Here is a 21,883-nt window from a genome sequence, read left to right on the forward strand (position 1 = left end):
TTGTTTTTATGTTTTTGTTTTCCAGTTTCTACAAAGTGCCAGGCACATAGTGGCTGCTTTTAATAAATGTTTAGTGAATGAAGAAATGACAGAATGAGTGGTAAGTGACTTAAGACTGTGAATGAAGGAGTGAATAAACCACGTCTCTTAAAATTCTCTGGGGACTTCTTGGCTTAGTGATTGTACCTCTTTCTAGTTCTAGAAATAGGAGAGTACTTATTTAGAATATAAAATATTGTGTGTGTGTTCCTGGGGCACCTGGGTGGCTCAGTTGGTTAAGTGTCTAACTCTTGATTTCAGCTCAGGTTATGATTTCAGGGTCATGAGATGGAGCCCCGCATCGGGCTCTGCACTCAGCAGTGAGTCTGCTTGAGATTCTCTCTCTACCTCTCCCTGTGTCCCTTCCTCCCCCAAATAAATAAATAATCGTAAAAAAAAATTGTGTGTGTGTTCTGAAAGATCACCTGGATATGTTCCTCCCACTGGTTTTGAAAGGAGTTTGAATAAGTTGGATTAACCATCATGCATCCCTTTCTAAGCTGTATCATATTTATGTCTTATCTCAGACTGTGAGCACCTCAAGGCAGGGATTATTCTTTGAATCTCTCTGTGGGATTGACCACAGTGCTATGACCAGGACTATGATACAGTCCTGTGATAAATACTGCTGAATGAATGAAAAAATGTTGTCTAAGGATGTTGCCTTGGATATTTCTCTTTGGAGAGTTTCTTATTTTCATAGCATGTGTTTGTCTTCCAGCTGTACCTTCTATTGTAGTTGTTCTCCGTGCACAGACATCCAGGTAGATGAGGATGGTGTAGTCCCACTGCTGTTGCTCCTCTCAATGTTTGCTGTCTCACTAAGACCTAATTAAACTGTTATGCCCCCACATTCCTCTGAGGACTAAGCCAAGGGTGATTTTTTTCCAGGCATCTAATCTCTTAAATTGCCTAAGCATCAAAATTCTCCCCCTGGCTATTATTGGTTAACACCTTGAAATAACTGAAAATTTTGCCAATGAGGAAATGTGCTTGCAACAGAAAAACCTTGCCTTTGGATGTGTGGCCAAAGAGCTCTTAATACTGAAGAAACAATCTTTTCTGCCTCATGCACCAGTGAAAATCTAATAAAAATGTGTCTCCCCTGGGTACTTTACATCATTAGCATCTTGGCTTCACACTTTGCTTTAACAAATAACTTATTTTAAAAGTTTCTCCAGGGAGAAGACAAGAAGCCAAAAATATCTTGGAAGAAAACTTTACCTAGCAACCCGATGAGGTTGTTTCATACAGTTTCTAAAGTTTAACTTCATGCAGGAAAATCTTTGTGATTTTTTAGTCTCTCATTTTGGTGTGTACTGAAACATCTTCATGGCTAAGCAGGGAGGAAAAAAACCCCTAATGCCTTAATGTGAGTAGCACTTTCTGGTTTTATAGTAAATTCGTTATAAAACGCTACCACCACAGTTGATCGCCTACTACATGTCACGACATTGTGCTAACCATTTTACATAGGTTTGTAGAACTTAATCTTTGCCACAATCCTTTGCAGTAACAGTCCTATTTTACTAATGAAGCCAGTGGAGTTTAGAAGAGTTGCCTCCAGTCATATTGTAGTTAGTAAAAGGCTGAACCTGGATTTGTCTGACCTTAAAACCTACACACTTATTTCACTTGGTGGGACTCTTAAAAAGTGAACAAGTAATTCTTTCACATGAACAAATCTCCCAGTGTCTATATCTGTATCCAGGAATCTTTTTATTCCCTTCTTTCCCTTCTCAGAAAAAGCCAACCTAACCAACCACCTAGCCTTCCTTCCCTCATGGTATACCTGCTCTGAATTCCACCTTTCTGCACAACTCCACAGAGTGCTACTTGAAAGGTGATCTGGGTGGGGGGCACCTCTTGAAGTGAGACTTCTCAATGCAATGTGAATGGCGCCCCCTGGAGTTGTGTAACCAGCAGCTCTGGATTTCCTCCTCTCTCCTTATCAGGAACTTCAACTCTCCCACTTCCCTTCATCATCAGTCTCTCTCTCATAGATTATTATCCATACACAAACATATCTGCTCTTCTCTGCCTTAAAGACAAACAAAGGACAACCCCAAGAAGCAACAACAATCAATCACGCTTGATCCTATATTCCTGTCACATGTGCTTTTCAGCGGCTGTCAATATTTAACGTCTTGAAACATTTCCTCTCTCACGTTTTTGCCATCACTCTTTCCTTACTTTCCTATTTCTCAAGCCATTCCTTTCCTCCTTCTTTCACTGGATTCTTTTCCTTACCCATTCTCTAAATACAAAATGTTTTCAGGGGCAGCCAGCCCCCGGGTGGCTCAGGGGTTTAGCGCCACCTTCAGCCCAGGGGGTGATCCTGGAGACCTGGGATCGAGTCCCACGTTGGGCTCCCTGCATGGAGCCTGCTTCTCCTTCTGCCTGTGTCTCTGCCTTTCTCTCTCTCTCTGTGTATTCTCATGAATAAATAAATAAAATCTTAAAAAAAAATACCCTTCAGTGCTCATTACATCATGTGCCCTCCTTAATGTCCATCACCCGGTTACCCCATTTGCCCAGGGCTCTCCCCTTTTTTTTTCTTTTCTGTATTATTTTCTTAAATAGCTCTTTTTTTTTTTTTATTGCTCTCTTGCTTGAAAACGTTTCAGTGACTTTCATTGTGTTTTAAATAAAGTCCAACTCCAGGGGTGCCCAGGTGGCTCAGTTGATTCAGCATCTGCCTTTGGCTCAGGTCATGAGTCCATGGTCCTGGGATGGAGCCCCACATTGGGCTCCCGGCTTGGTAGAGAGCCTGCTTTTCTCTTTCCTGTCTGCAGCTCCCCCTGCTTGTGCACCCCCTCTCTGCTAAATAAATAAATAAATAAATAAATAAATAAATAAATATCTTAAAAAAAATAAAGTCCATCTCTGGCCTAGAAGGCTTTATATGGTCTAGCCCATTTCTACCTATCCAACTTCAACACAAACACTGCTCTAGGTGCCCTCTTTCTTTTGGTTTATTGGATGGATCAGACTTTCCCCACCTTTGATCCTCTAGACATGCTTAGAAGCCTTTCCCACTTGCAGTCTTATTCTTTTTTTTTTAAGACTTCATTTATTTATTCATGATAGACATAGAAAGAGAGAGAGGGGGGCAGAGACACAGGCAGAGGGAGAAGCAGGCTCCATGCAGGGAGCCTGACGTGGGACTCGATCCCAGGGCTCCAGGATCATGCCCTGGGCCAAAGGCAGGCACTAAACCGCTGAGCCACCCAGGGACCCCCCTCGCAGTCTTATTCTTATAAGAATCTTATATATGCCACAACATTGTGCTAACCATTTTACATAGGTTTGTAGAACTTAATCTTTGCCACAATCCTTTGCAATGAGTCCTATTTTACTAATCTTATTCTTCATCTTATTCTTCAGCTCATCTTCAAGATTCTTCTTGTCAAGATGACCATTGACTTCCACATTGCTAACACTAATGCTGATACATGTAGCACCTCTTCATTCTGTTGTGCAGCGAATTTCCCATTTTCCTTCCAGACCTTGAACTCCTTGAAGTCAGGGACCATATCTACAATACATTTTAATATCTTGGCACAGTGGTTGGCTTCTAGTTAGCTGTTTAATAGATGCTTGTAAATGAATGGAGGATGCAAGTTCAGATCTCGGGAAAGACTGCTGCAGTAGTTAACTCACAACCCTCCACTGATACAGTAGATAGAAATTAGAAGGAACATCAGAAGAAGGGGTTCAAAGTTTGGCACTAGTAATAACTGTTGTCAAAATTCTCACCTTAGTTTTTTCATATGCTCTACCTATATCACCAAAACTTTTAAAAGATTTTATTTATTTATTCATGAGAGACACACAGAGAGAGGCAGAGACATAGGCAGAGGAAAAAACAGGCTTCCTGCAAGGAGCCTGATACGGGACTTGATCTAAAGGCAGATCTAAAAAGCTAAAGGCAGACACTAGACCACTGAGCCACCCAAGTGCCCCCACCAAATTTTTTATATCTTTAAACTTTTAAAATTAAAACTTTAAAAAATTTATTTATTTATTTATTTATTTATTTATTTATTTATTTATTTACTTGAGAGAGAGAAAAAGAACTCAAGCAGGGTTGGGGTGGAATGGAGGAGCAGTGGGGGGAAGGAAAGGCAGGGGGAAAGAATCTCTAGCAGACTTCTTGCTGAGTGGAGAACCCCTAGCAGGGTCAATCTTACGACCCTGAGATCATGACCTGAACCAAAAACAAGAGTTGGACACTTGAACTCATTGAGCCATAAGATTATCATTATTATTTTTAATCACTGAGGCTGAATTTCTTAGTCCTCTACCAACAAATTCCTTCTTGTGGATTGCAAAACTCATTACATGAAATTTAACCTTTTTCCCCTTTTAATTATGAAAAATTTCAGACCTAACAGAAATAGAGAGAATAGTATAAACACCCATGTACGCATCACTAGCTTAAGCTACTATCCACATATAGCTGATTTGGCTTTATTTCTCCCCTTACCCACTTCTCCCTCCCATTAGTTTCATACAAATCCTGGACATGGTATCATTTCATGATGTATACTTCAGTATCTATGAAATATAATTGTTAACTGCTAGCTGCTACTCCTTCTGTTCTTCAGTGGCTTAAAAAGTGAAGTATTCAAAAAAAAAAAGTGAAGTATTCATTGAACGGTATGTTGCTCTTCCCAGATATCAGATAACTAACACAATGATTTTATTTATTTTTTATTTTTATTTTTTAAAAGACTTGTATTTATTTATTCATGAGAGACACAGAGAGGCAGAGACAGAGGCAGAGGGAGAAGCAGGCTCCCTGCAGGGAGCCCCATGCAGAACTCGATCCCAGGATCCCGGGATCATGACCTGAGCCGAAGGCAGATGCCCAACCACTGAGCCAGTCAGGCGTCCTCATAATGATTCTATTTTATGACTTAACTAAACTGTAACTTCTTTGAGGGGGGTGGAGGAGGGTGGATATTACAGCATCTAGCTTTGTGCCTTGCAGTCAATAAATAGAGGTTGAAGGAAAACAAATTCAACATGGTTTAGGTTTTTTATTTATTTATTTATTTTTATTTTTTATTTTTTTTTAAAGATTTTATTTATTTATTCATGAGAGATAGAGAGAGAGGCAGAGACACAGGCAGAGGGAGAAGCAGGCTCCATGCAGGGAGCCCGACGTGGGACTCGATCCTGGGACTCCAGGATCAGGCCCTGGGCCGAAGGCGGCGCTAAACTGCTGAGCCACCAGGGCTGCCCCTGGTTTAGGTTTTTTAATACTTTATTCACAGGAATCTAGGGCCTGCCTTGTCTTCCCTCCTTGCTTCTGTTCTCTGTCTGAATTCATTACTCTACAGGAAGATTTCCAATTCCAAGGTTTTCTTTTTTGCCTGTTTTAAATCAAATGATTTCAGCCTTTGAGGACTTCGGGCGGGACTCAGTCCCAGGGGGCGGGGCCTCCGGGGCGGGTCTGCGCCGAGGCCCCGCCCCCTCCCCTGCCCGCCCCGCCCCCTCCGCTCTCGTCCTTCCCGGCAGCCCCAGCGCCCTTCCCAGCGCTCCTCAAGATGGCGGCCGACAGTGAGGTGAGGTGTTTGCTCCCTGCCTCTCCCGGTCTGTAAGTTTGCTCCTCCGTGTCAGCGCGCGGGGGCTCATTCTCTTTATCTTTCTTTTCCTTTACGGTAGCCCGAGTCCGAGGTATTTGAGATCACGGACTTCACCACTGCCTCGGAATGGGAAAGGTGAGTGAGTCCTGTCAGTGGTTGTCAGTACCGCGGGCCGCGGCGTCCCCTGGCCGCTTCCCCGAGGTAGACCACGTGTGACGCCGCTAATGCGGGAGAAGTAAGGCCGGCGAGCCGCGGGCTCTGCGGCTTCTGTCCCCGGTCACCGCACGCCTCTTCCGCGTCTCGCGTCTGCCGAGCGGCGGCCCGCCGCCGTCAGCCCAACCCCTGAGACTCGGCTCTCAGAAAAAGTTTTGTTTGGCTCTCAGACCCCTTTCCTCAGACCTCCGTGGTCGCCCACCCGCAGAAACAGTTCCCCGAGCCACCACTTCCGTGGCTGGTTTCGTTTCCGTTTAACTCCTGTTGTTACCCTAAGCCGTACACTTGGCAGCTGCCGCTTTCCTCTCGTGGGCATAGGTGTACCCTTTCCTGGAGGAGGCCGTCGCGGTGCTGGCGGTGGTCCAAGTGCCGCCCTCCCACCGTCTCCATCCTGCCCTTTAGAATGACCTTTTAAGATAATGCTGCAGTTGGTTTTGGGGACTCTCTGATTCAAGTCGTTGCATTTCCGTGGGTAATGTGCCCAGGCTTCCTGTGCCCATCGCACCTCACTGAACAGCTGAGCGAAATGAGCTGAAAGCCCACTTTGTGAAAGAGTAATAGCTGAGAATGAGAAATTTTCAGGTTGGTGTCACAGAGACCCTTCTGGGTGTGGAGGTCAGTCAGTATTTAGTTCGTTGCAACATTTGATAATCTTTCGGGTTGGGAGAGGAGATTTGCGCATGTTATGTCATTCAACGACTGAGGAAAATATTAAAGATTCCTGCCGGAGGGGCGCCTGGGGGGCTCAGTTGGTTAAGTCGCCAGCTCTTGATCTCAGCTCAGGTCTTGATGTTGAGGTCAGGAGTCCCCAAGCCCTGTGTTGGGCTCCATGCTGGGTAAGGAGCCTACTAAACAAACAAACAACAAACAAACAAACAAATAAATACATAAGTAAAAAAAAATCAATCAATCCCTGGTGGAATAATAGTTTGATTGTGGTACGCTCCAAAAAATAAAAGTCAGTAAGACGTAGCCATACTGGCAAGGGCTTTATTGAACAGGTGTTCTGTGTCTAGAGTTAAACTAATGGAAAAGAACAAAGACCAAAACAAAACCTTCGATCTATGTGTTACACAAAACAGAAAGTGATTAAATTGTAAGCCAGCTGGTGTGAACTATAAAAAGTTTAGAGAAGGGTGATATTGTGGATCACAATTAGGGGAGATAATTTCATAGAAAAGATAGGAAATGAGCTGGATATTGAAAGTGGAAAGTGGTTGGTTAGATTTGAGAAGGTATTAATATAAGCAGAGATGAGTATAAATGAACCTTTGGGACTTCATGAAGATGTCTTTACTGGAGTAAAGGCTATCTATTGAAGGGAAATAAATAAGATTAATGAGATGAGACAGTCCATGGACAGTCTTCAAAGCTGAGTAAAGAAATCTCTAGACTCAGTGCTTTTAAAATCAGGGATTCTCAACCTTTAGTGTGCATCAGAATCATAGTTTCTGATCATATCTGAGGTGGACCTAAGAATGTGCATTTCTAGCAAGTTCCCAGGTGATGCTGATGTTGCTGGTCAGGAGACCACACTTGGAGAGAACCATTAAAGAACAATGGTGAGACACCCTTGATTTTAGAGTGGCAAAGTGATAGGATGAGAGTTGTTTCAGGAGATTAAGTCAAATGAAGCCCGGTGAGTTACTTTGATCAATAGTTAGATTGGTGATTTGGAGACTGGAGAGGAAGGGAGGGTAGAAAGGAGTATTGTTAGATATTTCAAAAAAGATTTTTAGATAGATACACTTGATGAAATGTTAGAGTAGAAAGAAACATGCAACTGGAGTTTCTTGCCTAAAATAATGAAGATAAGAAAGTGGGAAGAGTACAGTTTTAGACCAGTTGAATTTGAAATAATAACTTGATGTCTTGAAGGTAGTTAGAAAAATGTCACCTGAATCTTGGAGGGTGGGGGTGAGGAAGCATCAGGAGTATGGAATGGAAACATGATTATTTTCCCTTAGCAAATATTTAAGGTATCCTGAAGTGCAATATTAACTCCTTTAGCTCCTTGTATGGAGATAATTGTTAACACAGTATTGAGTACTACCGCAAAGTAGGAAATTTGGGTTTTGGTTTTTATGCTCATTTTTAGAGCTACAGTAGTGTTTTATAGCACATGGGAAAATGTTAAAGACTTTGGAGTCTTCTTAAACCTTGGGTTTAATGTGTGAATGAAGGTTCTTGTTAATATGTTAGGAGCCATAAAGACAGTTTATTGAGAGGACTGAATGGACTCCTCCCCCAAAAAAGGAGTCCCCCAACTCTTTAATCTTTTGTCCTTTGCAGAAATATTTTTTGAGTGCCTATGTGTCAAATACAGTGCAGGGCGTAGAGGTGTGGTCAATAAAAATAGTTCCTGCTCTTACCGTAAAGTCTAGTAGAAGAGACAGACATGAATCTAATACAAATGAGTCTGTAATTACAATTGAAATAAGCGCTGAGAAGGGAAAGAAATCTGGTCTTACAATGCCTATAACAAAGGAACCTAATATAGAATGCAGAATTAGAGGAAACGGCCCTTCAACTGTGATTTTGAAAGCTTTCAGCAATAAAGTTTTTACATTTTTCTAGTCAAATCTCAACACTTTCAGTAGACTGCAATTTTTCTCTTTTAGGTAGTACTGATAGAATTCATTAAATAAGTGTTTTAATGTGCTCTTTCTGTGAAAGCAATATTATTTTCAATGATTTTTATTATAATCCTCACAGAATAAAAAAATTCTAAGACTTAATATTTTGAGAAAATTTCTTCTAATCTGAATGTGTTGTGAACATTTTGTATCAAAACATATTAATACTTCTGTAGCTTCCATGTTTTCATTTAGTATATGAAATAAGCATTTTCTTATTTCCTCAAATGGTCTTCAAACATGATTTTTTATGGATGCATACTAATCCATTCAGTGGACATACCAGCTGTTTGCTGCAACTGGATAGTTAGGTGGCTTCCAGTTTTTTGCCTTTATAAATACAACGTACATTTCTAATAAAGATTCATTTATTTCTTTTAGAGAGAGTGGGGTAGGGGCAGAGGGAGACAGAGTCTTAGACTCCCTGCTGCCGGATACAGGGCATGATCTCGGGATGTTGGTATCACAGCCTGAGGTGAAACCAAGAGTTGGCAGTTTAACCAACTGTGGCAACTCGGCATCCCTCACATGCACATTTGTACTCACAAGTGGATACATCTAAAATTTTTATTTCCTTTTATTTTTGTAAACATGCTAACTTTTCTATTTATTTTCAGAACCAATAATTGCCTTTTGATGAAACTACCCAGAGGTGGATTAGTATATATATTAATACTGCCTTTAGTCTTAAAGAGGAATTAATTAGAAGGTTCATTTAAATCATAAAAATCAGATTTATCATTACTATCATTACTGTCTTAAAACAAATGTAAATATTAACTTATATTGTCACTGAAGGAAAAAACCTGATGCTTGTGAATATATTTTGACTAGAATTAACTCTATTACTCTAGCAATATGATGTAGGTGTTTTGGAGAGCAATTTTGCTGTTAGATTGCATCATACTTCTATAAGAAGTTAGCTTCTTAGTGTAATAAAGTCTTCTGAAAGAGTCTTTTAACGCTACTACTGAGATTTGACAGTTTTAATTTGCTGATATTGACTATGTCACTAGTCAAAATTCATTCTTTTTTAAAGATTTTTATTCATTTGAGAGAGCGAGTGAGCACTAATAAGTATGAGTGGGGTGATAGGCAAAGGGAGAGGAAGAAGCAGACTCACCACTCAGCTTGGGAGCCCAGTGCAGGTCTCCAGGACTTGGAGATCATGACTTGAGCCAAAGGCAGGTGCTTTACCATCTGAGCCACACAATGCTCTTTCATTCTCTTTAATAGGTCCACTTCATCAGTAGATTTTTAAAAGATTTTATTTATTTGAGAGAGAGAAGCGCATGAGCAGTGGGGAGAGGAAGAAGCAAGCTCCTCACGGAGTAGGCAGCCTGACGATGTGGGGCTTCATCCTAGGACTTTGGATCATGACCCAAGCCAAAGGCAGATGCTCAAGAGACTGAGCCACCCAGGCGCCCCTCATTTAGTAGATTTAAAGATTAGATAGCGATTAGTTTTAAAAGCTGTCAGTTATTAAAGCTGACAAATCTACTTGAAGTTTCTTGCCAGCTGTCTCTTAAAACATGGTTTATTTAATTAATTTTTTAAAAAAGATTTTATTCATTTATTTGGCAGAGCACAAACAGGGAGAGGGAGAAGCAGGCCCCCTGCCGAGCAAGGAGCCAGACCCATGGGGGTGGGGGAGGCATGTGCTCTATCCCAGGACTCCAGGATCATGTCCTGAGCCACAGGTAGATGCTTAAAAGACTGAGCCACCCAGGCACCCAACATGGTTTATTTTAGTGAGCAAAGTTCAAAGTTCCTGGATGTTTTCTTTTGGGGGAAGAGGGAGATCAATCTTAATTTAAGATATTCTTAAATATCTTCAAAGGAAAAGTTAATTTAAATAGATTAATTATTTTGAGGGTAGGGAAAAAATTATTGGTTTCATAGTTATCTTTAATAGTATCCTTTTAGTCTCTCAGTTTTGATTTCTGTTCCAAATTTGTATTCATTTTAATGTAGAGAGATACATGCTTAATTTATATTTTATGGAAGCAGAATGCCTATGTTGGGTAAGCTGTAGACTTTTTAAAAAGTCAAAATTTGGGGTGCCTGGGTGGCTCAGTTGGCAGAGCTTGGGACTCTTGATTTGGGATTGTGAGTTTGAGTCCCACATTGAGGGGGGGGGTTAACTTTAAAAAACATTAAAATGTAAGAATTCTTGGATTAGAGAAGATTATTTCCGCATTTATTCCACATCCATAAATTAGACTAATAATACATTTCAGTTTTTTTTTTTTTTAAGATTTTATTTATTTATTCATGAGAGACATAGAGAGGCAGAGACATAGAGGGAGAAGCAGCCTCCATGCAGGAAGCCCGATTGATGTAAGACTCATTCCCTGGACTGTGGGATCACACCCTGAGTCAAAGGCAGATGCTCAACTGCTGAGGCACCCAGGCATCCCTAGGCTAATAATACAAACCTTACTGAGCCTTTTCTGATAAAAATGTTAAAATATAAAACCTACTTGTTTAAAGAAATTGTGTAATAATAGTTTAAAAAAAAAAGGTTATTATATGTTCAGAAAGTTGTTTTGTTTTTTGTTTTGTTTTTGTTTTTTTTACTCCTCCCTAGGTTTATTTCCAAAGTTGAAGAAGTTTTAAATGATTGGAAACTGATTGGAAACTCTTTGGGAAAGCCACTTGAAAAGGTCAGATCTATTTGCTGGTGTCTCTAAATAAGTATTTACTTTGAAACTTCTATTTTTAAGCCCTTTGCTGCATTTGGTACATTGAATTAAATTTTTTTTAAAGTTCTGTATGATTTATGAACATAAAGTGGCACCTGGAAGAACTTGGATTTGAATCTGGCAAAAAAACATATGTAAGACATTTATGAACTATTTTTAAATAAAATTTTATATGTATAATGTCATTCTTTGTGAGTGATTTTCTGTTTCTTCTCATGTTTACTTCTTTCTTTCTCCCTTAGAATGTTAGAAAATCTTTTTAAAAGTTTTTTGTTTGGTCAGAGAAACATTGCAATTACCAGCTTCATGGGTAGAGTATATTGCCTAACTGATGAGGAAAAATCTTGGTCTTAACTGACTTGGTGTTATTAGCAGGTTTTTCACTCAAGTTTTGTACTTTACAATTCCACTAATAGTATTTGTCTCCCTCCCACCCCCTTTTTTAACCTTATGGATGTTTTGAGGATATTTAAGAATGAAGAAAACATTCAAAATTGAAGTAGAGTTTTAATTCTAATCTAAGGTATTGCTGGATATTAAGATACTTAATTCTAATCTAAGATAAACCATACCCCAAATAATTACTAAAGAATATACTCTGAGAACAAACCTGGATTTTCTGTTTTTCACTAAAGGGAATTAACAATTTGATTTTAAGCTTATGTAGATGCTTTGTTTTATTAGACAATTTTTTGAAGTAAAATTGATTGTTTTTATTCTAAGTCTTATTAACTGCAGTTTATCTCTTGGTAGGGGACTCTCAATATTTATGAGGGTTTTTAAGCTTTATTGTGATAACAGAATTTGAGACTATCAAAGCATTAGGATTTTCCTCTTGATTCATATGCATAAGGAAAAAAAAGTAACATTGCACGTGGAAATCCCACATCTTTAAAAAAACATCATTGAAAGGTGCTGAGATACAAATTGATTTATTAAAATCTTTTTATGAATACATTTTTGAGTAGAAAATGTAAAGTTTTCAAACAGATCATTCTATTCACTTGAAACAAGCGTAACGATATAGTTGACAGTAAAATTAGGGCAAAACAAGGTGGCTACTGGAATGGGAAATGATTTGCAGCACTAAAAAGAGAGCTAAACTGGGTATTTGTGAGCTCTGATGTTATTTATATGCCTTAATACTTTGATTTATGTGTATTTACTAAGTATCTGCTGTGTGCCAGATCTGAAGAAATAATGAATAAGACAAGATCCATACTGCCATTGAACATAAATTCTGATGAGGAACTAAAGTGATAAATAACTAAGCAAATAAGATTTAAAATTTTAAATGCTAAATTCAATTTTGGCATATAAATTGGGTACTGTATTCCACGTATAGAGCATACTGCCAGCATGGGTTAAAGGAAGGTTGACTCTCTCCAACCCTTTCCTCCCTATAGATGGTAGTAAATAAATGAGTTAGGGAAAACATGACTAGATTGCAAGGTGAGCTGTTAACTGTGATGAATAGTTTAAAGAACAGAGATTATTGAGCATATAAAAGAAAGTTTACACAGTGACTGAAGTGATTTTAATTCATAAGGGGGACAGTGATTACCAATTCTCTTCCTCCACTGATGGGAGAATTGAGAAATTTTAAAAAACTTTTTAATTATGAAAAATTCAAACATTTATAAAATAGACAAAATAGTGTGATCAACTCCCATCTGCCCGTCACTCAATTTCAACAATGTTATATTTTCTTATTTCAGTAGTACCTCTACCAACTCTCCACCCCCTACTAGATTTTTAAAAGTTTTTAAAATAAAATTTACGTATAGTATGCAAAACTGCTTAATTTAAAGAAATGTTTGTATCCGTGTAACAGCGGTCCTCACTCAGGAACTTTGGGAAACATTGCCATCACCCCAGAAAGGTTCCTAGCAACCCTTTCCAGTTAATCCCGGTGCTCCTCACTGCTGTTCCCCAGGCAGGTGCTGTTCTCGCTCTCTCTCTTTTTTTTTTTTTTTAAACAGCAGATTACTTTCGGCTTGGATCTTGAATTTCATATATATGGCATCATACAGTAGATACTCTTTGTGCCTGGCTTCTTTGTGCCTGCAAGAATCACTGTTTCTTTTTATTACTGAGTTGTACACTCTTGTATGAATATACTGCAGTTTCACTTGTTGGCAGACATACTAGCTATGAATAAAGCAGAACATTCTTGTATGAGACATTTGGAGACCTATGTTTTTATTTCTCTTAGATAAATACCTGGGAGTGAAATTACTAGGTCACAGGATAGGTATATGTTTAACTTTTTAAGGAACTGCTAAAGTTTTTTGTACCATATTATTCACCTAGCAGCAGTACGTATATGAGAGTTTGGGCGGCTCTGCATTCTCACCAATTGCTTGTTTTCAGTCTTAAAAATTCTAGTTGTTCTAGTGGGTATGTAGTTTGTAGAATTATTTGTATTTCTCATTCTGGTTTTCATTTGCATTTCTCTGATGAATATTAACATGATTGACTTTTCATGTGCTTATTAGCCATTTGTTTGTCTGTCTTTGTGGAATGTCTATTCAGTTTTTTGTCCGTGTTTTATTTATTTTTTTTTTGTCCGTGTTTTAAATTGATTTGGGTTTTTATTAATTTATAGGAGTCTTTTAGTTCTTTTGTGTACTCTGCTTTTAAGTCTTTTCTCAGGTAGTAGTTTTCTAAATCGTGAAGATACTCTTTTTATGTTTTCTTCTAAAGCCTTTTTATCATTTTAGCTTTTAGGTCTGGGATCCATCTTGAACTAAGTATATGGTTTGAAGTGAGAAATCATGGTTCATTGTTTACATATGGATATCTTTCTAGAACCCTCTGTTGAAAACACTTTTCTCCATTAAATTTGTCAAGACGGTTGACATAGGGAGTTACCTTCTGGAATCTGTATTCATTAATCTATTTGATAGTACTGTGTCAGTACTACATTGTCTTGACTACTGTAGTTTAGGGTTTCCCAACCTTGGCATTGAAATTTTGAGCCAGATTGTTATGGGGCTGCCTCATGCAGTATAGAGTATTTAATGGTATCCCTGGACTCTTTAACTATTAGATGCCAATAGCACTTTCCCAATGATGACAACCAAAAATGTATCTAGACATTGCCACATGTCCTCTGAGAGGCAAAATTGTCTTCAATTGAGAACTGTATAGCTTTAAAGTAAGTCCCGAAGTTAATGTAAATTTTCAGCTTTTGTTGTTTTCCCAAGATTGTTTTGTCTGTTCTAGGTACTTTATGTTTCTATTATGGACTTTAGAGTGAGCTTCTCAATTTCTTTAGAAAGGATTATAATTATGCTGGAACTAATTTGGTTTGTGTTCAATTTATAGAATAGTTTGGGGGAGAAGTGACATTTGGACAGTCTTGAAGCTTCCAATCGTAAAAATGGCTCATTCCTCCATTTATTTAAGTCTTTAATTTTTCTCGGCAGTGCTTTAAAGTTTTTGGTGGAGGTCTTGTCTTTTGTTAAATTTATTACTAAGTCTTTTATGTTGTATGCAATTGTAAGTGGAATTATTTTTTAGCTTCATTTTTCATTAGCACATAGACATACAGTAAAATTTTGTATGTTGACTTTAAAAAATTCTTTTTGAGTATAGTTGACATACAATGTTACATTGGTTTTAGGCGTACAACATAGCGATTTGATGAGTTTATACATTATACTATGCTCACGTGTATCATCTGCCACCATACAGCATATTACAGTTTCATTGATTATATTCTTTATGCGGTTTCTTTTATTCCGATGTCTTACTCATTCCATCCCTGGAAACCTGTGTCTCCCACTCCTCTTCACCCATTTTGCCCATTCCCCCCACTGACCTCCCCTCTGGTAACCATCAGTTTGGTCTCTGTATTTATAGGTTTTATGTTGACTTTGTATCATGAGATCTGGCTAAAGTAAAGGTCCATAATCTTAGTGTTAATTCTTTTGCATTTGCTACATTCGTAACCATGTTGCCTGTAAATATGTGTCCATATTTTACTTCTTTTTCAATTTTTGTCGTTTTTATTTCTTACTGTTTCTGCACTAACCAGGAATTTTTTTTTTTTTTAAATACTAAAACAGGTAGTGACCCCTCTCATTTATGCACAGTGTCATCAGGGTAGTCTTTTTCTGTTTGTTTGTTTTTTAAACAAACTCTGTGCCCAACATGGGGCTTGAATTCACGACCCTGAGATCAAGAGGTGCACACTTCTACTGACTGAGCCAGTCAGGTACCCCTAACCAGGACTTTTAGTAAGATGTTGAGAACTGTTGAAAGCAGACGTTCTTGCCTTTTTCTCATTGTAAGGGAAGAAATGCTCAGTGCTTCAACATTAAAAACATCTTAAGTTCTTCATAGGTGTCCTTTATAAGTTTGAGGAAATTTTTCTCTTAGTTTGCCAAAAGCTTTAATTTTTTTAAAATCATGAATGAGTGTTTAATTTTTAAAAAAATTTTTATTTATTTATGATAGTCACACACACACACACACACACACACACACAGAGAGAGAGAGAGAGAGGCAGAGACATAGGCAGAGGGAGAAGCAGGCTGCATGCACCGGGAGCCCGACGTGGGACTCGATCCCGGGTCTCCAGGATCGTGCCCTGGGCCAAAGGCAGGTGCCAAACCGCTGTGCCACCCAGGGATCACCGAGTGTTTAATTTTTTGAAATTTTACTCTGTAGCTATTGAAATAATCATGTGGCTATTTTGTTTTCTAAATGTGGTAAATCATGTTGATTTAAATTTTTTTTTTTTTTTTTTTTTTTGTGGTGAAATACATACAAGATTACCGTTAGGTGTAAAACTCAGTGGCATTAAAGTACTTTGACATTGTTGAAGTTTTTGTCAACCCAAACTGAAAACTTCATTCTCCTTAAGCAGTAACTTCCTCTCGCCTACTCTAAGCCCCTGGTAACTGCTATTCTATTTCTGTTGCTGTGAATTTGAGTAACCTAAGTATCTCATATAAGTGGGATCACGTAGTATTTATTAGGCCTTTTGTTTCTGGCTTATTTCACTAAGCGTAATGTCAAGATTCACCATGTTGTGCAATGTGTCAGAATTTTCTTTTTATGATGTAATAATCATTTTATGTACATACCACATTTTGTTAATCCATTCATCTATTGGTGAACACTTGAGTTGTGTCTACTTTTTGGCTATTATGAATTATATTATGAATAATTATGGATAATATTCCAGTGTATGTATATACCATATTTAAAGACAGTTTTTGCAAATTAGATAGTTGAGGATCAGTCAGTGATGAGAATAGTTTTCTGAATTGAAGTAAATCAAAATGAAAGCAGCATTCAGTTACCTATAATGTTTTTAGGAATAGGATTATTTAAGGTAAGGTTTAGTCTTTTTTTTCCCTCCTCCATCTTCCTTCCTTCCTTCCTTCCTTCCTTCCTTCCTTCCTTCCTTCCTTCTTCCTTCCTTCCATTTATTTCATTTATTTATTCTCAAGAGAATAGAGAGAGAGAGAGAGAGGCAGAGACATCGGCAGAGGGAGAAGCAGGGTTCCTGTGCAGAGCCTGATGTGGAACTCCATCCCAGAACCCTGGGGTCATGACCTGAGCTGAAGGCGGATGCTCAACCACTGAGCCATCCAGGTGTCCTCTTTTTCCTTTCAATAATAACTATAGTGTATGTAACTTTCCTGAATATTATGCAGAAGGAAAAAATTAGCATTTTATCATATTTCCTATTTCAAATTGAAAGTTTTTGGAGTTCTTTGTTGTATGAAAGTTTCTATTGTAATATAAAAAGTCAGGAGATATTTTTAAGGAGAGAGCCTAGTGATAAAGAGTGGGCTCTAAAGTCCCACTGCTTGTGTTGGAAATCTAGTTCTATTGCTTACTATAACCCCACGTGGCACTATGCCATCTCAGTGTTAGCTGCTGCTGCTGCTACTTTTGCTGCTGCATCTCTCTCAGAAATATTCACCAGAGGCTTTAAAATGATAGTTGCTTAAGCAGAGTAGAATATAAACACAGAGAATTACTTAACACTTCTTCTAATAAAATTGATTCATTGATTCCTTAGAGCTCCTAGAAGTTAAGCTGGGGAGAAATGAAGTTTTATGTACTATATTCTGGCTGAAAAAGCTCAGGTTTAACCTGAGATAGATTAGAGGTATCTTCAGACATTTTTAGTTCTATTATTTCCTAGTTCTTACTTTCTTTTGTATATTTTAAAGAGATTTTTTGCTTGCCATTGAGTTATAGCATAGCATTCTTTGTGAAGTAAAATTTTCTGTGTATATATCATGCATTACATTTTGAACTTTAGATTGATATAGGGCCCATGCCACTGTTTAAACAAATACTGTATAAACAAATGAGAAGGTCATCTCTACAGATGAAGAGGTCAGATCAAGAGATAAAATGCTTGGGCTTAAATTACAAGCCATGCTGACTTGGATAAGCGTAAATTCTGCCTGTGGAGATAGGCCCTAACTCCTGTTAGAGCAGAGTGCCAGAGGTGGCCATGAAGAGTACTTGTTGCCTATAAAGAAGACTTATTTGTGTCAACCAACGTATCTTATGGATTCTTAAATCTACTGGCTAGTTCTTTTTTGGAAAAGCTTGTTTTTGTTAGTGATTGACTTGTAGTGGGCTCTATCCTCTTAGGATCTCTTACTGTTAGAGTTCTTAGGTAGTTGAATGTTCTCTGGATGAATTATGGCTCTTTATTGATCCAAGAGGGACTAATAACAAGTTCCCCTTTGTTTGCGAATTTCCTTTGTTAGGGTTTTTAATAACCCTGTGGAACTAAAGTCAAAGTTCCATGCAGAAGAGCTTTTGGACTGAGCCTTAATGTCATTCCCCTCTCTACTTCTATGCTTTTAGTGGAATGATCCTGATCCAGACTGAGGGCCAACCAGGCTACCTGTGAAGAGTGGAAGGTATATAGATGACTGTTTTGGGGCGGTGGGGAGGTGTTGTGTTTGTATGTGAGATTAGATATAATTTATTAATTTCAAGTCGTCATGGCCAGTATCCATGATTGTATAATAAATACAAGGAACTGGAAACTGCCATGATACACTCATTACATACTTCTGTCCATTTCACAACAAACAAATCCTCAAATATAACAAATCTCCTTTTTACAAAATATGTGGAAAATGTAATGTCAGCTTTCTAGATTAAATGTGTTCTTTCACATTTTTGCTTTTAGAGTTATTGTTTGGAGTCATCAGATTATCTGTTGGAATTGAGTTTTGTAGTAGTTCCCACTTATCCAAGTGGGATATGTTACAAAAAGCCCTGTGGATGCCTGAAACCATGAATAGTTTTGAACGCTGTAGATGCTTTTTCCTATATGTACATACATATAACAATGTTTAATTTATGAAGTAGGCCCAGTAAGAAATTAACAACTGATAGTAAAACAGAATAATTATAACAATACATTGTAGGGACACCTGTGTGGGTCAGTGGTTAAGCATCTGCCTTCAGCCCAGGGCATGATCCTGGAAACCCAGGATCGAGTCCCACATCAGGCTCCTCCGTGGAGCTTGCTTCTCCCTCTGCCTATGTCTCTGCCTTCCTCTCACTCTCTCTCTCTCTGTCTCTCATGAATAAATAAATATTAAAAAAAACACAGTATACTGTTATAAAAGTTATGTAAATATTTCTCTCAAAATATCTTATTGTACTATGCTCACCCCTCTTTTCCCTCTTGTGATGATGTGAGGTGATAAAATGTCTACGTTATGAGATGAAGTAAAATGAATGACATAGACATCATGATGTAGAGTTAGTTAGCCTTCTATTGATTTTCTGACGATTTATCAGAAGGAGGGTCATCCACTTTTGGACCCACATTGTGGTTATATGTGTCTGTTGAAAGTGAAACCATGGATGAGGGGCAACTACTCTACCAGGTGTTTATTTACTTTGCCAGCCTACTAGCATATTTGTTTTGTTTTAGGAAAACTGCTTGAAAAGCATATAGTTTTAGAGTCACTTATGACTAGAGAAAGACTTGGTGTATTTTATCCAGAAATGGATGAAGTGTTCACTGAATTTAAAAAAAACTTATTTATTTTTTATTTTTTTAAAGATTTTATTTATTCATTCATGAGAGACACAGAGAGAAAGAGAGGCAGAGACATAGGCAGAGGGAGAAGCAGGCTCCATGCAGAGAGCCTGACATGGGACTCGATCCAGGGTCTCCAGGATCATGCCCTGGGCTGAAGGTGGCACTAAACCGCTGAGCCATCCGGGCTGCCCTATTTTTTTTTTTTTTAATTTATTTATTTTAGAGTAAGTGTGCACACAAGCATGAATGTGAGCAGGGGGAGGGGCAGAGGGAGAGAGAATCCCCAGGCCGACTTCCTGCCAAATGTGGAGCTGGATGCGTCGGGGCTCCACCCCAGGACGCAGAGCTGGGTGACCTGGGTGGAAACCAAGAGCCAACTACTTAATGGACTGAGCCATTCATGTGCCCCCCCCCCCCTTTTTTTTAAAGTTTTATTTATTTATTCATTAGAGACGCACAGAGAGAGGCAGAGACACAGGCAGAGGGAGAAGCAGGCTCCCTTCAAGGAGCCCGATGTGGGACTCAGTCCCGGGTCTCCAGGATCAAGCCCTGAGCTGAAGGCAGACGCTCAACCGCTGAGCCTCCCAAATGTCCTCCTTCTTTATTTTTAACGAAGATAATTGTGCATTCAGATTTGAAACTGCCTAGAATGTTTTTCAGAGTAGATAGTTGTAAAATACTGTGATTATAAGAAAATCTCAGTCTAAATTTTTTATTGAGGTATCAGTTGTATGTCATAAAGTTCACCAGTTTAAGGTGTATAATTCAATGATTTTTATATTGACTGAGCTGTATAACAATGACCGCAATCAATTTTAAAACAATTCTGTCACTCCCAAAAGAATCCCCATGCCTGTTAGCAGTCACTTACTGTTCTCTCCTATCCTGAGGTAACAACTAACTTACTGTTTGTCTCTGTAGACTTGCCTATTTTGAATATTTTGTATAAGTGGAATCATAATTGTATGATTGTATGTAGCCTTTGGTATATTGGATTTTTTCATTTAGCATAAAGTTTTCAAGGTTGGTCCATATTATATAGCATTTATTCTTCATCTTTTTATTGCTGTATACTATTTGGTTGTAAGGATTCACCACATTTTATTTATCCTTATAGTAGTTGATTGACATTTACATTGTTTCTACTTCTTGGCTATTGTAAACAATACTGCTGTGACCCTTCATGTATAAGTTTTTATGTGTATGTTTTCATTTCTTTTGAGTATAATTGTTGGTTCATATGGTAACATTTATTTATTTTATTTTTTTAAGATTGTATTTATTTATTCATGAGGGACACAGAGAGAGGCAGAAATACAGGCAAAGGGAGAAAGGGTCCATGCAGGGAGCCTGATGTGGGACTCAATCCCAAGACTTCAGGATCACGCCCTGGGCTGAAGGCAGGCACTAAACCACTGAGCCACCTAGGTGTTCCGGTAACTTCATTTTATTAAAGATTTTTATTAGAGAGAGAGTGAGCATGAGAGAGAATGCACGAGCGAGGGGGAGGGGTGTAGAGGGAGTAGCCGACTGCTTGCTGAGCAAGGAGCTCAATGTGGGGCTTAATCCCAGGACCCTGGAATCATGACTTTAGTGGAAGGCAGACCTTAACCGACTGAGCCACTCAGGCACCCCTGTTATAATTTTATTTTTAACCTTTTGAGAAACTACTTAAGTTTTTTCCAAAGTGGCTGCATCATTTTACTTTTTTCTTTTTTTTTTTTTTTTTTTTAGATTTATTCATTTGAGACAGAGAGATAGTGTGTGCATGTGCACGATCAGGGAGAGAGGCTGAGGGAGAAAAAGAGAAGCAGATTCCCTGTTGAGCTGGGAGCCCTACGATGTAGGGGGTGTGGGTCTCAATTCCAGGACCTGGAGATGATGACCTGAGCCAAAATCAGATGCTTAACCATCTGAACCACCCAGGCGCCCTTCATTTCACATTTTTATCAGCAATGTATTTGTCCTGATCTGTCCACATCCTTACCAATGCTTGTTATCTTTTTGATTATAGCCATCCTAGTGGATGTGAAGAGAACTCTTGTTCTGATTTGCATTTGCCCAATGGCTGTTGGTATGAACACTAATGTTCTTATGGGCCATTTGCATATTTTCTTTAGGGAGATGTCTATTCAGATCCTTTGCCCATTTTTATTTTATTTTTATTTTTTAAAGATTTTATTTATTCATTCATGAGACACACAGAGAGAGGCAGAGACACAGGCAGAGGGAGAAGCAGGCTTTATGCAGGGAGCCCGACATGGGATGATCCTGGGACCCCAGGATTATGTCGTGGGCCGAAGGCAGGCGCTAAACCACTGAGCCACCCAGGGATCCCCACCTTTGCGCATTTTTAAATTGGATTGTCTTTTTATTCAGTATAAGAGTTGCTTATACATTTTGGATACAAGTCTCTTAGGAACTATATAATTTGCAAATATTTCTCCCTATTTTTCATGTTGTAGCATTTATCATTTTTTCACTTTCTTGATGGTATCTGTAGTTTTTGTTCTTGTATTTAGATCGGTGATCAATTTTAAGTTACTTTTCATATGGAGTGTTTTAATACTGTATATGGTCAAAAGGATTTCTTACACCTGTGGATGAAAATTTTAATTTTTAGTTCTATACCAAGTGATTGTCTACCTT

General features: G+C 38.5%; 1 protein-coding gene across 21 annotated transcripts in view; it reads left to right on the forward strand.

Moving 5' to 3' along the window:
* The first annotated feature begins 5,536 nt into the window (after nt 1–5,536).
* Nucleotides 5,537–21,883, forward strand: part of RAB3GAP1 (RAB3 GTPase activating protein catalytic subunit 1) — a 143,972-nt gene continuing 127,625 nt past the window's right edge. For 19 of the 21 annotated variants that reach the window (XR_003129266.2, XR_003129270.2, XR_004807040.1 and 16 more), the window contains exons 1-3: nt 5,537–5,612; nt 5,713–5,768; nt 11,073–11,148. Coding sequence is in view for 12 of the 21 variants with exons in the window: in XM_035702248.1 (XP_035558141.1) it covers nt 5,595–5,612; nt 5,713–5,768; nt 11,073–11,148 (150 nt within the window). In the remaining 9 variants the exon portion in view is untranslated. Of the gene's footprint in view, nt 5,613–5,710; nt 5,769–11,072; nt 11,149–18,036; nt 18,093–21,883 lie in introns of those variants that run through there. The other 2 variants (XM_035702250.2, XM_025430512.3) reach the window with 2 other exon arrangements.

Source organism: Canis lupus, chromosome 19, assembly GCF_003254725.2.
Source record: "Canis lupus dingo isolate Sandy chromosome 19, ASM325472v2, whole genome shotgun sequence".
NCBI classification, from domain to species: Eukaryota; Metazoa; Chordata; class Mammalia; order Carnivora; family Canidae; genus Canis; species Canis lupus.